This window comes from Limulus polyphemus, unplaced genomic scaffold (assembly GCF_000517525.1).
Source record: "Limulus polyphemus unplaced genomic scaffold, Limulus_polyphemus-2.1.2 Scaffold163, whole genome shotgun sequence".
NCBI lineage: Eukaryota > Metazoa > Arthropoda > Merostomata > Xiphosura > Limulidae > Limulus > Limulus polyphemus.
The window spans coordinates 69,594-85,811 of NW_013665773.1; the positions used below are offsets into that span (position 1 = coordinate 69,594).

General features: G+C 33.0%; 1 protein-coding gene across 1 annotated transcript in view; it reads right to left on the bottom strand.

Annotated features, from left to right (window-relative positions):
* Positions 1-16,218, bottom strand: part of LOC106477146 (lachesin-like) — a 112,026-nt gene that overhangs the window by 34,374 nt on the left and 61,434 nt on the right. Inside the window, exon 2 of the mRNA XM_022381430.1 lies at positions 15,372-15,484. Within this exon, the coding sequence (XP_022237138.1) occupies positions 15,372-15,484 (113 nt within the window). The remainder of the gene's footprint in view (positions 1-15,371; positions 15,485-16,218) is intronic.

Consider the following 16,218-nt stretch of genomic DNA (forward strand, 5'->3'; position numbering starts at 1 on the left):
ACCCCTTTTTATGCTTTTGTCGACAAGTAAAATCGATTGCCAAATAGAAAATAAAATCCCCTAAAGATTAATCCGATTGTGTAACCGTTCACCTAGGATTAAGCAAACCCCTTTTTATGCTTTTGTCGACAAGTAAAATCGATTGCCAAATAGAAAATAAAATCCCCTAAAGATTAATCCGATTGTGTAACCGTTCACCTAGGATTAAGCAAACCCTTTTTATGCTTTTGTCGACAAGTAAAATCGATTGCCAAATAGAAAATAAAATCCCCTAAAGATTAATCAGCTTTATACATTACCTGGATATATTTTTCACTAATATGTGTAGGGTCTTTTTCAGAATCGTAATTTTTTTAAATATTATTTTTTTTACAGTTTGTGATATTTGTATTTCTCTATGTAGGATGTTACATTAATTGGATTTTCTACAGCAAGTCTATATATTTCTGACTCTTATTTGAATAATGTATACACTGTTTGCATAGTATCTTATAAGCACTGATTGTGCTTATTTTTTGTTCTTGCTGCTAAGCACAAAGCAACGCCCGTAATGCCTACTGTAAAGATCGAACCTCTATTACTAGCATCATAAGTCCCCAAGTTACTACTAAGCTACTGGGGGGGCTGCATCATCGATGACAATCTTAGGGTTAGCAAAGTCAGACTTTTTCTATAATGCTACCCTCATTTCTCACAAATAATTATCCATCAAATACCCCTGCTTTAATTCATCATATTTTTTTTAACTTTTGATAATCAGGACAATTTATATTTTAATTGATTCAGAATTTTTCAAAATCGAAGAAAAAAAGCAGGGTTGAAGACTTTGGAGAATAGTCCGTTCACAAAGGTGAAAGTTTTTCATCATAGATTCATCGAAGCTCTTGAAAATTGTTTACGCTGGTGTGGTATATATAAAAAAAACTGTTAATATCCCCAGCTAATCCATCTCCGTGAGGATTTCTAGAGGATTCTTATAATAGCAGTGAACGGTTTCACAGTCATATTAATCTTTAGGGGATTTTATTTTCTATTTGGCAATCGATTTTACTTGTCGACAAAAGCATAAAAAGAGATTTGCTTAATCCTAGGTGAACGGTTTCACAATCGGATTAATCTTTAGGGGATTTTATTTTCTATTTGGCAATCGATTTTACTTGTCGAAAAATGCCCCCCAGTAGCACAGCGGTATGTCTGCGGACTTACAACGCTAGAATCCGGGTTTCGATACCCGTGGTGGGCAGAGCACAGATAGCCCAATGTGTAGCTTTGTGCTTAACTTCAAACAAACAAACAAAGTTGTCGACAAAAGCATAAAAAGGGATTTGCTTAATCCTAGGTGAACGGTTTCACAGTCGGAACAGTGGGGTATCTGCGCTCTGTCTATCCCGTGGAATCGAACCTTCCGCTCGAGTTTTCTGGGAACTCGTGTTTCGAAGTCCTTAAAATTTTTACAAAAGTAGATCATTTAAAGAAATGTTTAAAAGACAAAACTGGGGACTTAACAATCACGGAGCTAACGTTTTGTTTTAAATATTCATCTACAGGATTTGACGTTCTTTATTCTCCCTTTATTGATCTCCCTTGGTTTAATGTGAGCTTACAGAACGTTTTTTCGTGAAATACAACCGAATCTTTTCACAAGCCATTTTAGTTTCAATTCGCAATCAGTTAGAGGAAGAATAAAAGATTTGTCACTGATTGTTTTTTTCTTTCTTCTTCTTATATTAAAGCGACACTACAAGCTATTGAATAACCATGTTGCCAGCGTACATACTGTGTTTTACAAAGCGTCTTTATTGTATTTCAAATTTCTATAGCTACAAGTTCAAGTAGAACCTGCTCAGTGATTTCGCGTATTATTTGTTCTTCAAGATCACGCATGTTTGTTAACTCCAAAAAGTATTGAAAACAAGTGAATGGAACCATTTTTATCGAAAAACACTTAACTGTACCAAATGTTAAAGGAAATCAATGTTTAGCTAGGACAACGAAATGACAATGTCGTTAGAATTCACCTCAGCAACTGAAGTTACGTGCCATCTAGTTGCTTTTCAATAGATCACTCGAAAGAAAAAAAAATACTTAAAATAAAGGAAACCAAGTTCGTCTACATATGAAACATAGATTTGTCAATGTTAAATTTTAATTTATTTTCCATTACTTATTTGTGTTTCTCTTAATTTGTTCAACTACACTAATTTCGGTGAGAAATATTTGTCCAAGATTTAAAGATTTCACAGCAACGTATGATTTGATATATTAACATTAACGAATGTCGTAAACCTACAGCTCTGTTTCCGAAGCGAACGTGTACGTTTACTACATGAACTGGATTGCTCATCTAGCATTAAACTATACTTTATTAACGGTTTAGCACGACGGTTCGGACGCTGGACTCGCAATTGCGGGTTATGGGATCGAAACCTGGCGCCTTACACACTCTCCATTTCAGCCGATGAGGCATTATAATGTGACGGTAAATCTTACTATTCGTTGGTAAAGAGTAGCCCAAGAGTTGGCGGTGGTTACTGCTGTCCAGTTGCTTTACCCGTGGTCGGCAACTCCAAATTAGGACCGGCGGTAGAGAACCTTAGTAGCTTTGACATAAACAACTAAAACAAACAAATTCTTTCTGCAGTGAAAACTTAGCAGTTATAGATTTTACTACTATTTCAAAGAAGGTTTTAAGTCATAACGTGGTCTAACTTAATATATTTATTCGTATATTTGTTTTAATGCAAAGCTGCATAATGTGTATGTGTTCGCCACGAGGTCGAACCCCAAGATTTAGCTATATTGGATCTCAGGCTTACCGCTGGGCCAGCGGGGAACTGATTTAGTGAAAGATCATTAAGTATTTTTGGGGCTATGCTCGTAATAAGGATATATAAGACATGTTAATTGATAACTTCATTCCAATTGTTAGGGTTAAAAACGTTTTGTAAGCCTTGTACTGTGAACTAACAAACCTTATATTATGAACTAATATTCTATTCTAAAAAGTGGTCTGCGAAATGAGGAATATAATTCTATTAGTCCTACGTATTCTTTCGAAATGTAACATGGTCGATTTTGCAAAATTTAATTTTGAGCAGATATATTTATTTCCCTAAGATACGTCATTGACTTCAGTTGTCTTTGATTATAAAATTCAACGTTATAGGGATAAATGAAGTCTTTAGAAGAGTTCTGAAACATATTTACGCTTTAGATATTCAAATATGTTTTGTATAGGTACGTATAAGAGTTTACCAGTTTCATCAAAAATAACGCCGACGTCTAACACATTTCATAACGGTTTGAAACTTTCTGTGAGCAAGTAAAAAAGAAGTTATTTCCCTTAACCACTTCCGCCTGAACAATCATATTTCATTTGTAGTAAGCTGCTGTATGTAAGTTTGAAGGGAATGTTTCTTTTTCTGAGGGAGGAGAGAAGGTCTTAAGGATTAAAACTATCATCAATCAGACGCGCGTTTTATAGCTGGTCGTTCTTCTTTTTCTTACTGTGTTCATTTTACTTTCCAAAAGGTAGCTCATTGTTGAACACAATCTTATTGAAAGAAGGAAAACCTTTCCAAGGAGTAGGCGATAGTCTTGAAGGGAAATATAAAAATAGCGTAGCCATGATACGTCAAATAAATTATATGTTGACTTACATAAAGAGATGAGACACAAAAGCAAAGGAGAAAGAATGCAAAACACAAGCTTATCACTGACGAAAAGGAAAAAACGTATTAGGCTTAACAGTCACAATAAAACATTTCTGCAACACTAAGAAAGCGATGTAGAATACATCTTTTCATGACTCGTATTTACTTAAAATTTGACGTCTAAATCATTAAAAAAAAAGACTGGTTACATTACAAGTTTCATTTTAAACTGATTTACTTATATATGAAATTGCATCAAAGAACAAAAACAAATAACAACAAACACTGATAATAAAGATTTATTCAAACAAAACAAAATAGAGCACTTGAACCTCTCCCCCCCCTCCCCAGTAGCACAACCAGAAACCGGGCACAGATAACCCTTTGTGTAGCTTTGGGCTTAATAACAAACACCAACAGTTAAACCGTGTATTCAAAATGCTTTTGCGAATTTCATTTTCGTGCTGTTAGACGCTTTTAAAAGTAATAGTAAATTGCAACTACGTCTAAGAGGAACATTTTGCTCATTACGTAGGTTTATTACTTTCTTTTGATTCAATAAGCGTTTTGTTTAGGTGACGTCTGAATGACACATCGAAAACTAACTTTTGTGTGTGTAAACTTTGTTTTTAAAAAATACAAAATAATTTATGTATATATATATATATATGCAGACTATATAAAGCAACTATGTTTATTGTATCCCAGCCAGTCTGATGAACTCTGGTATTGAGTGAAATGCGTCGTCTACAATGAATATGACGGACATAATGTTCAACCATATTGTTGAGAAAAACCTGTATACTGGATAAGTATAGTAAAGAAAAAGTGTCATTGACCACTATTCAGTTCTTCACATTATATAGCCGCACAATAACAGGTTTAATAAGTAATCGAGAATTGTTTAATGTCGAAGTTTAAGTTCAAGGGAGGTCCAGTTCAATCTATACTTTGATCAACGTGTGTTATTGGGTTATACTGGTTTCGGAGAATTTCATTTCTTATCAGTAACCCCGAACACAAGTTAACTAAAGAGAGATAAGCTGGACCTACACCATAGTTAAAAGTGTCAACAGTATTGTTGGTGTGAATGTGCTTTGTAGTCACTACGAGAAAAACCTATAACTATAACCATTTTGAACTTTCGCGTTAAGCTACTCAAAGACCAAATTTGCATTGTCGTCCCTAATTTTGAACTGACAGACTAGAAGGGAGGCAACTAATGAACGGCACTCATAGCTAACTTTAAGGTTACTTTTATTTGACCGAAGAGTGCGATTTGACTGTCACTCTTATAGCACATCGATATTCCCAAACTGTGAAAGGCGTTTTTACAGCGATGGGACTTGAACCATGAACTCTCGGTTCAACTAAATGAAGGCTAGAACAAAATAGTGTTTTACAACGAAAAAACGGGGTTATCTACAAGTGATGCTTCTCTTGAAGAACATGACCAGGTGATTAGAGCCCCGGCATGGCCAGGTGGTTAGGGCGCTCGACTCTCAATCTGATGGTCGCGGGTCAATGTGACGGTCAATCCCACTATTCGTTGGTAAAAGAGTTGGCGGTGCGTGGTGATGACTAGCTGCCTTCCCTCTAGTCTTACACTGCTAAATTAGGGACAGCTAGCGCAGATAGCCCTGGTGTAGCTTTGCGCGAAATTCAAAACAAACAAACAAATTCTTGAAGAATAGTAGCGGTGCCCCTATTTATTCGATTTTCGAAGATCATTTTTATCTTTGTTGAGATTTGTATTGATTTATTGAAACAATGTTATTATATCTTCATAAGTGCATCAGTCGAAGTATACGAACTTTTTAAAATGATTTGTCTCATGTCATATTTACAAAGTTTATACAATTTTTTTTTACCCAAAAACAACTCAGTTATCGTGGATTTTTTTTAAAAATCTGTATCGGTGATATATTGGCGTAATATTTAGCCTGCTGGTAGGAAAGGTTTTGATTACTCGGAAGATTGATTGCTACTTCCAAACTATGGCTAGTCTGGTAGTTTGAAATTCAGTACCTACCATGTTGTTTTTCACCCAGCTCTCAAAAAACAGTTGACTGCATTTCTTTACATATTAAAGTTTGTGGTGTATATAAAATAAATGATAAAGTGGAATAAGTCTGCTAGGGTTTATTATATTGCTGCATCAAGAATTTAGCAGTCCGCTTTTTTTGCAACTCTAAATTTATTTGTTTCTAAATGTGTTTAAAATGTTACATGTTGGAGTGAATAGATGCATTTTTGTTTTAATTATACAATTTAATTCGAACCGTGATCGTCTGTAATCCAGTGGAAAAAAATAATCCTAGAATCCTTGCGTGAGATATTTCAGATTACCTAAAACATATGTTTAAGGATGACTTTTTTAAATATGTTTTAAGTGTAATATTTCCATGAAAGTTCGAAGCTTATATCACGCTTATTTTTAATTATATTAGCCACCCGTTGGTTCAATGGTAAGTTTGAGGGCTTATGAGGCTAAAAATTGAGTTTCGATACCGCAGTGGGGAAAGTATAGATGGCCCGTAGTATACTTTTGCATTTAACAAGAACAAAGTATCAGTTATATTACGGGTTTGGAAAACCAATAAACAAAATTTACAGATTTCTGAAAATAGTTTGTTAAATGTCACTTTTAACAATATTTATATATATAAAGATTGGGCCAATCTCAACCAAAATTTCTATATAAACGTTATTAACTACGGGGAATGTCCTAAGGGGTCAAAATTGAACTTAACCCTATTTCTATTTTGTGAAGCCTGTTGGTTAATTACTACCAACCTACTGGGTCAATCTCAAACAATCTTGGCAGGTTGACACTTTAGACAATATTGAATATTCTAAAGGGATTCAACGTCAAAGTATAACAGTTTCTGTTTCTCAAACAACCATGTTTTTCTCATGGTGAATGAGATGTAAGGTATTCAAGGGTGGGATAACCTCAAAATCTTTATTTGTTGGTAGATGGAAAGCAAACTGCAAATGTTGTTTGTGAAGAAGTTTTGTTATAATTTTAGAATATTGAGATAAAGTTTATGTTCAAGTTATTACTTTGAAATATATGATTGCTGTTAAATTTACATTATCTTAATTAAGTTTAAACATTTCCGGTCACTTGACGGGTATTTCAGCTTGTATATTCACAAAAGGAATAAAGAAAAACACCAGTTGCTTCCAGGAAATAGACCGATCGTGCAAAATACGAAACTGTATACAGATTAAAGGGAATATAACAATATATATTTAGACCACCCCTTAAAGCCATGTAACATGTGGAAATAACGTTCTTTTGGGAGAAGGTCTTGAGTCCTATCCAGAATTCATTCGTTTGGCTAAAATAATATTATCACAAAAACAACGTTGAGAACTTGACGACATCTTGTTATTTGCTTTGGGTAATCGATTTGATACTACAATGTTTTTCTGTTTGTTTTTAGTCTCAGCAAATTAATTTCGTTTTGTTACGTTTAATCTGACCATAGATTTCGAATCTTAGCTGCGAAAATTTCTTTTCTTAACCAAACCGAATGACAGTTTTCAACCAGTGCGGTTTCTTGATTAAACTTCATTAAAAGCTAATAGAAAGCTTTCTACTAATTTTGTTTCGAAATTATTTTGTACCTAAAAGGTATTTTATTAATAAAGATGAAACAGTGCAGCTGAAACCCCTAAGTAACTGCACTTGGAAATATGTTCCCTGGTGACAGGTTAATAGCAATGTCTCGGCTTCGCGCTTATCATGGGCTTCTGCACTGACCAACTGACTACATCATCAACACGAAAAGTTCCAGTGACTCTCTTCAACTGTGCTTGTTTTTTATACATCTGGAAATTCAATAATGACAACTGTTCTTCATCGACTCTACTATTCTTCTACGTAAGTTTCCATTCTGTTGCATTCACATTTTATTCCCATTGTGGAATAAATGACCTACACAAAGGTACTCAAAAGGCCTCACAAGAATCACTACAAAGCACTCGTAACGCAATCATTTCACTAATACTGTACGTGGACTAAACTATGGACTCTGCAATAATTTCGAAGCAAGAAGATTCATTGCAGAAATCTTTCTTTCTAAAATGATTTCTTTAAATAGTCAAATTATACGTGCAAATGAAGCATTTAATCTATGTTTGTATTGAACTGTCAGAACAAATAATTGTCTTCCTAGAAGTGTAACAATTTTTTTCTGTAAATCAATGAACCGGTTTTGCTGTGTAGTTATTATTTTTAAATCAATGCATCTCGTCATAATAATTTTCAGTGAGTGCTATTAATTCTCTAGATTAAAAAAGATTAGAAATTTATGCTCCTCTGCTGAGTTTCCCGTATTGCTGGAATTAAGAACTTTTTTATAAAAACAAAGATTACAATTTTATGCTGCATGTGTTCGTTGTTTTTTTTGTTCCTGACTTTGTTAAGTATTATGAATTACACAGCTTTTACCGCACGCTCATTTATGGGTATATAAAGGTGACGCTGTAATATTGACACCGCTTAACTTTTTTATTCTTTCCAAGCAATGTTGAACTCTTTTTTTACCCACCATCAATCTCTGGTATAATTGGTGAAAATAGGACGCTTAGAGGCTTTTTTTTGTTTAGTTTTTGTCTCAAAGAACGACCGATTTAATTTAATTTGAAATTGGTGGATTTTTTTTTGTAGTTTATACACTTTGAAGGGAGTAGGAAAGAATCATGATTGTTTTAGTGTTTGAAATCTTTCACTTTTATTTCCAACAGTTATAGATTTAGCATTCACTTGGACGAACATGAGTTTAAACGATGATTCTAATCCGATGAAGACGTAAAATCAAGGCGTCCGAAATAATAGATTACATTTTACTTAGTCACAACTTTCGTAAAAAAAAAAAAAAATTTGACTGTATTTATAGAACCCTGACATAAGAAATTGGGAAATTTGTTTTTCATTCGCCCCCTTTTAAAAATAAATTATTATAGTAAATTTATAATGGTAGCGCGTCTGAAACATGTTAGCTTCAGGACGCTAGACACTAGAGAATTGAGTGGATTTTTTTTCATGAAACATGATTAATGAACTACGATTTCTGGTCAAAATAAACTTTTCTTCTCAAGCATAATTTTTTTTTATGATTAAAAGCACCGCTGCAAATTTTTGACAGCTGCACGGATATCAGTCAAAGGCAGGGGTTCGCTTTAACACGGCTGGCAGACTGTCCAGAAATCTTAGGTACACTGTGCATGTGATCGATACGCTTCAGCAAATGGACCTATATGTAATATTTATTTGGAAAGTCCAAGGACAATGATGAAGGCTTAAGAAAACAACTGACGCAACGACAAATCGTAAAAATATAGATCAAAAGGGTTGAGACTTGTACATTTAAGGTGCAGTTGATCCACTTGCAAAGAACTTTGTAAATTCGAGAATTCACTTTGGGGGTCATGCATTGTAAGAGTGGTGAAAATTTTCAGTTGGCGGTGGGTGTTGCGACAAAAAGTTTAAAATAAACAAAAAAAGTAAATACTGTCGTTCTATAATAATTTGTGACACACCATTTAGTAGGATTTGTTTGTTTTGATGGATTTCGCGCAAAGCTACAGAGAGCTACCTACGCTAGCTGCCAATAGTTTTGAAGTTACAGATTAGAAGGAAAGCAGCTAGTCAACATTATCCACCTTCAACTTTTGGGTTACTCTTGTCGGATCAAATAATGGGACTTGACCACTATTTTGATTCTTAACATTCATGGACCCAGTGTGAGGAGCGTGATTTTTTTTTTTTGCGGAAATGGGACACGAGCCACAATACTTAATCTCCACAGTCAGGCACTCGAATCGTGGGACTGCACGTGGCCCAATCAGTAGGGACACCTTTGTAATGTTCTGTGATACCGTTATATAAAATAATACTTTAAACTATTTTTTTTATAATGAATAGATAATATTTGGTCGTCGAACTTAGTATGATATTTTTGGATCGATTTTTTTTTACTGTTAGCCATAATTAGACGTTGTATTTACGTTTGGAGGTAAGGAAAGTCACATTATTAAAACTATTGTTTTGTAGAAAAGACAGCTTATGAGCAACGAAACTTTGTAATAGAATAAGTTAATGTATGAGACCTTTCTTTCTTTTTTATTAGCTAGATTTTTGTGTACCAGCAATACCAAGCGTGGGGTGTGCGTATATCCGATTTGATTTTATTACTCATCAGGATCTCTACCAACCTACCATCAAATTGGAATTCTTTTAAGCAGGATTAGAGTAAATTAATCTATGAGACCTTGGGCATGGTCAAATACATCAACCAAAGTCCAACCTGAGTCCAAAACCGTAATTAGATCCTCAAATCGGTCAAGAGATAACGGAGCTATGAGCTAAAAGTTTGTACATTTTATGAGCCACTATGCCGCGGCTAAAAATAAAATACCTCATTTCCTATATTAAGAACTACTGATTGACAGAATAACAGTCTTCTTTTTCTGATCTGTTATATATTTTCCTTTTACTTTGTTCACTGTTTATCGAATAATTTAAACTGGAACAAGGATTGAAATGTTTGAAATCAACCTGTTGAAATAACTTGTTATCTATATATATGATATATTATACACTAAAAGTATCATACAGCAGTTTGGCAGATAATTTACCTGAAATTGATTTGTGAGTCAGCATGCGTATCACGTGTGTGGTCCCATGTTTCAACAGTTTTACCGAGACCATAAATTAGAGCAATAACTCTTATACTAGAGTTATAGGAAGTAGAACCAAATAATGTAGTTTGTTTAGTAGGTGGTCTAAAGTAAATAAAAAGACACCCACCCACGCATAACGAAAGTTATTTCTAACTGGAGTATTTTTTAAAAGTATTTTAGTTTATAGAAACGTGATAAATATATATCCTGTTTCTAATCCTCCATTTTTAGTTCAGTCTTCATATTCATATGAAAGACGTTTCAGGAAATATATAATTCAAATTTTCTTCATACAGTGAATCAGATATTCATATAATGATTCATTTTACACGGCTTATTAAACCATTCACTTGTGATTCCTTATTGAAATCCTACAGCACGCGTAGGCGCAATCATAATATAGTTTAAATGGAGCTCTCATTTTCTCAACTACTTTTAAGAATGGAAGCACAGATCGTAGAATTTATGGAAGGACATGGATTTCCCCGAAGCCTCTCCAGAACATTCAAACGAGACAATGTAATCCAGAAAACTGCATCACGACTACAACACCAATGCATTAAATATCTTGTACTTGATATAAACAGTTTTAAGATATACTTTTAGCCGCTATAGATCCAGCTCAGCTGATGAGTTCTGGCATTGATCGAAACGTCTTCTGGGTAATGGTTTATGGTAGACAAACAAAATAGAACTGAAATGCCACTTTTACACACCTTGGATTCGAAATCCTTGAAGGATTAATTAAGAGGAATGTGAGAAGAAGACATATCCTTATTATTTGTCGCTTGTCATATAAACAGATTGATAAGCAATATGGTATAAGCTTATGCGGGTTATGGGGTATATAAACTTCCATTTAAATTATGCGTTATGCTACCATGCATACTTTAATCTAATACTTACGCAGCTTTTGAATATGATACCATTCATTATATGTTAATAGGAGAACGTTTGTATGTATATATCACAATAAGTCTTTCTAGACACGGAGATATAGTTACAGTGCATATTATGACGAGCATATTTATGTATCAGTTACACACATATGTATATGTAATTACCCACACACACACACAAATATACATAATACGCGCAAAAGATTCCAAATACTTACTATGACGATTAATATAAAAAGTAAAACCTGCATTAAGAATGGTAAAAATTTTCCATTTTCAGTTTATAAGACTAGTTTGAATAAAATAGGCATAACATTTAAAAATGTTAATTTATTTTAAATATATACTTATTTTATTTAGCGTAAAAAGTATACGCACACACACATATATATACATTTAATTTTTAATTTCTTTTACTTAATGTTAGTGGAATAAAAAAATTTAAATTCTTCACAGTCACACGAACTAGGATACAAAAATCTAAAGCTATGGAAATTTCGTGCAATTCAACGTGAAGAAAAAATCACTTAATATCTTAGCATACAGCGCATGCATTATTCATAAAAGTGGACGGTGACTTGGGCGTATTAGCTAAATAATTCACTGTTAAAGGTTAACATGTTCACAGTTTTGATAATCGTTAACATGCACACAAGATATTTCTGTAAACTTTTTAACAATTTATTGACGATGTTAAGATTACAACAGTTATAAAATACTGGATGAAAGATACGTTGTTTGATGTAAAACGATTATTTTAATTTAATTTTAACAATTAATTGATGGTGTTAAGATTGCAAAAGTTATAGAATAACTGGATGGAAGAAATATTGTTTGCTGAAAAACGATTATTGTTTTCTGTATGAAGGTGTTAAAGTACATCCCAGAGATTAGTATTGTTTGCTGAAAACCGATTATTGTTTTCTGTATGAAGGTGTTAAAGTACATCCCAGAGATTAGTATTGTTTGCTGAAAAACGATTATTGTTTTCTGTATGAAGGTGTTAAAGTACATCCCAGAGATTAGTATTGTTTGCTGAAAAACCATTATTGTTTTCTGTATGAAGGTGTTAAAGTACATCCCAGAGATTAGAAAGTATCATTGCTTAAAATGCAACCACAAACTTTAAACAAAGTAGTTTATTAAAGCTCAGGACTGAGTATTTAGTGGACATTGTCTCGAACATTTGAGTCACATAGAAACAAATACCATCCAACAGCACATAACACAGTTATGACCCCATAGAATGAGAAACACGGGGGTTAAAATGGAACAAAATAATATTAACCAGTAAACTTTTCACAAACAATAATAACCATGTTTAACAATTTATCAAAAAAATGTTTATAGATGTGTTTAACAATTTTCTACAAAATGATAATTCATAAGTAAACTTTCTTCAGTTTTGATCCCCTGTTACCACATATAAAGAGCAGAAAAGTCAATATCATGATCAGGATCGAAAAAATGTATGCTCAGTCTCATAATATGTTTCCGGTCTGCTGTAATATATATCAGAATATGATTGGAATAATCCGATCTTGTTAGCATGAGAAGTAACTGCTGATGAAATCTTTCTTGTGAATAAACGAGGTCATTGAAAAAACACAGAGAGTTAGATTATATATTGACCAACATATGATACAGGTCTATACTTGGGATGTCAAATTCAGCTCTGTTCCGTAAGTATACAATAATTCTAACCAGTTGTTATTGAATGGAAAGTGATCTTGAAAGGGAAGTGAATGATAACTTTAATAACTTATAAAAAGAAGATCTTTTCACGCCTGAAGTATTTTCTCCCCCCTCTTTCAATAAAATAGATTAGTCCACTTGATGTAAAAGTGCGTGTAATATCTTCTTTTTCTATCATATTGAAATCATAAAAATCCAATCTCGAAGCATACGATTTTAGCCGTGGATATCGAACTTGATGTGTTATCTATTCAACGCCACGATCACGTATGAAATAGGTGCTTAAAGACAGAAAGCGCCATTATCTAAAAGCCCATGGTAATGAAGATCATAGGAAATGATGTTTCTCCACAGTAAACTACTCACTTATTCAAATTCAGTTTGTTTGTTTTTTTGTTGTTAATAGAACTAGACATTTCTGGAACGATATTACTTATAACACGAAACCTAGAATTTTGCGAAACAGTATAAGAAAATATTTTTTTGTTACAAACCAGAGGAAAACTTAATGTATTATTTTAATTTTAATTTCCTAGATAATCTAATCTTTTACACCTTTAAAAAGGTTAATTATTTCTTGCATTTTGATTTACGTTAATCATTACAGTTTAAAATCACCAGACGAAGGCCATCCAGCCCGAAATGTTGTGAATATTAAAACATATTTTTTCGTGGTATAAGTTTTCCATTTTTTTGTTTTCAACAATATTGTTATATAATACATGTTGTAAAGCTGAATGTTAACTATAGGAAGTTTTCATGCATTTGAAAATTCAATCCAAATTAAGTTCATTCCTCACTAAATGCCCATAATGTTCAAAGGAAGTTTTTGGATTGCTGAGCATTCTTCATTTCTGGAATAAGTTAGATATGCCTTTTGAAAGAGGTCAATACATATTGTTGGGCTTGACGTGGCCTAATGATGAGCGTGCCTGTCTTTGAATCCAAGGTTTTATGGGTGTCCTAAAATCGCGCTCCACAGTTTGGGGTAGTAGATGTTATCAAAATTGACATTGTGTGTACGCCTTTCAGAAGCTGACGAAGAATGATTCCAATTATACTTGTCATAAGAGATTAGTGTTAGGTCCATTACATTTTTAAACACTACAACCTTTATCCGATCCCTTAAGTATTTTCAAGGATTAAAATAGTGTATAATAATAGAACTTCCACCACACACACACACACACATTATCCGTCATATCAGTTGCCGACGACATATTTCGCTCAATGAAAAGCTTTTAGAATTGACGACAAAATCCCATTATTCGATTAAAGTAATCCAAGAGTTGGCGGTAAGTGCTGTTGACTTGATGACTTTTCTATAGTCTGTCAGTTTGTAACGGTTAGAGCAGCCAACTTTTGTTAGCTTGGAGAGAATATCCGAAACAAGCAATCATCTTTTTATATTCTACAACTGAAATTTTTATCAAGTTATACGAATCTTTTTTCAATAAAACTTTAAAAGGCTCATTTTTTGTGATAAGATCAGATTATAAAATTATTTTTACATGATCTCGTTATCTGATCATTTAATCTGTTTTGATGACTATTATCGCCGCTACGATATAATATTATCATTATAATAAATTATCTTTTTTTAAGTTAAAAAAATTCCACACAGCTAGTAGTATCCTAGTTTCGGCGTTTTCTAAGTGATATATAATTATTTTAGTGCAGCAACTATGATAAAGTAGCACTGCAAAAAAATAATAACATCTAACATTTCACTCTTTTTCACACCTTACGTTGTGGAATCATCTAACTTTATACTATATATGAGAGGCGTAATGTTGGGTTCAACAGTGGAGTGGAGAACGGAGGATGACGGTGCTTCTCAACTGTGTGAATGGTTCACCCAGGAATTAATGAGATCAGTATCAGGGTGAACGAGTATTATCAATTATACAATAAATTCAAGAGCAAAAAAAGTCATTAGTTATTATTATTTATTCTTTTTGTAGTTTGATAAATACATTTATTTTTTGTTTATCCTAGTTGTAGTTTGATAAATACATTTATTTTTTGTTTATTCCTAGTTGTAGTTTGATAAATACATTTATTTTTTGTTTATTCTAGTTGTAGTTTGATAAATACATTTATTTTTTGTTTATTCTAGTTGTAGTTTGATGTATATTTAAATCATAATAAGGAATTTTGCATTTTAATTTAGTAATTTTTGTCTTTTTCGAACTGGGGTGAGGGAGCTGTTGTGAAAAACTTGAAGGGGTGAATGAATGATATTGGAAAAGGTTGAGAAGCGGTAGGTTAAAGGGTACGTGTTTTTTTTTCTTTCTTACAATACATTATACATTTGTTAGGACTAATAGGGTTAGTAAGTAAAAGCCTGTAATCGAAAAAATATACTATTAATGTCGAAATATGACCGAAATAATTATTATTTAACGAAAAAGGAAGGAAGACCTACCCTATAATTGCCCAGATTTTCCACGATGCAAGGGAACTCCACGTCTCGTCCAGCCGGAACTGTCACATTTGGAATAAGTTCGGCAAATCTCGGCTTGATTTCGTTGCAATGCCCTGAAGGAACAAGTTAACTTTAAGAGGGTGTTCATACTAACCTCATCATTGTTCATGTAACTTTGAGATACAGTTCATATTAATTTTAACACTGTTCATAATCTTCAAGGCACTGTACGTACTATCTTTACGACGCTGTACATGTTAACTTTAACACTGTTCATATTAACTTTAAAACTATTCATACTAGCTTTAAGACACTATTCGTATTAACTTTAACATTGTTCATATTAGCTCCAACAATGTTCATATTAACTACAATATTTTTCTTATGATTTTAAGACCCTGTACACAATAACTTTAGAACACTGTTTGTATTAACTATAAAATTTTTCTTATGACTTTAAGACACTGTACATAATAACTTTAAAACACTGTTCATAAGAACTTTTCGAATTAACTTCAACATTGGTCATACCAACTTTCACACTACTTATATTAATTTTAAGACAATACTCAAATCAACTTTAAGACAATGTTCATTTTAACTTGAACATTGTTCAAACCGTATTTGAAAAACTAAGTATACTCTTTAAAAAAACAGTGAAACGATTTAATATTTAAGATAATAATATAAAATATGTGTCTGTAGAGACACTTACCTTAAGAAATTTTAAAAAGTGTAAATAAAAGTAATAATAGAATAACACAAAAGAACGTTGTCTTTATGAAAAACAAATTTATGCTTCTCTGCTGAGTTTCCCGTACTGCTGGAATGAAGAACGTTTCTAATC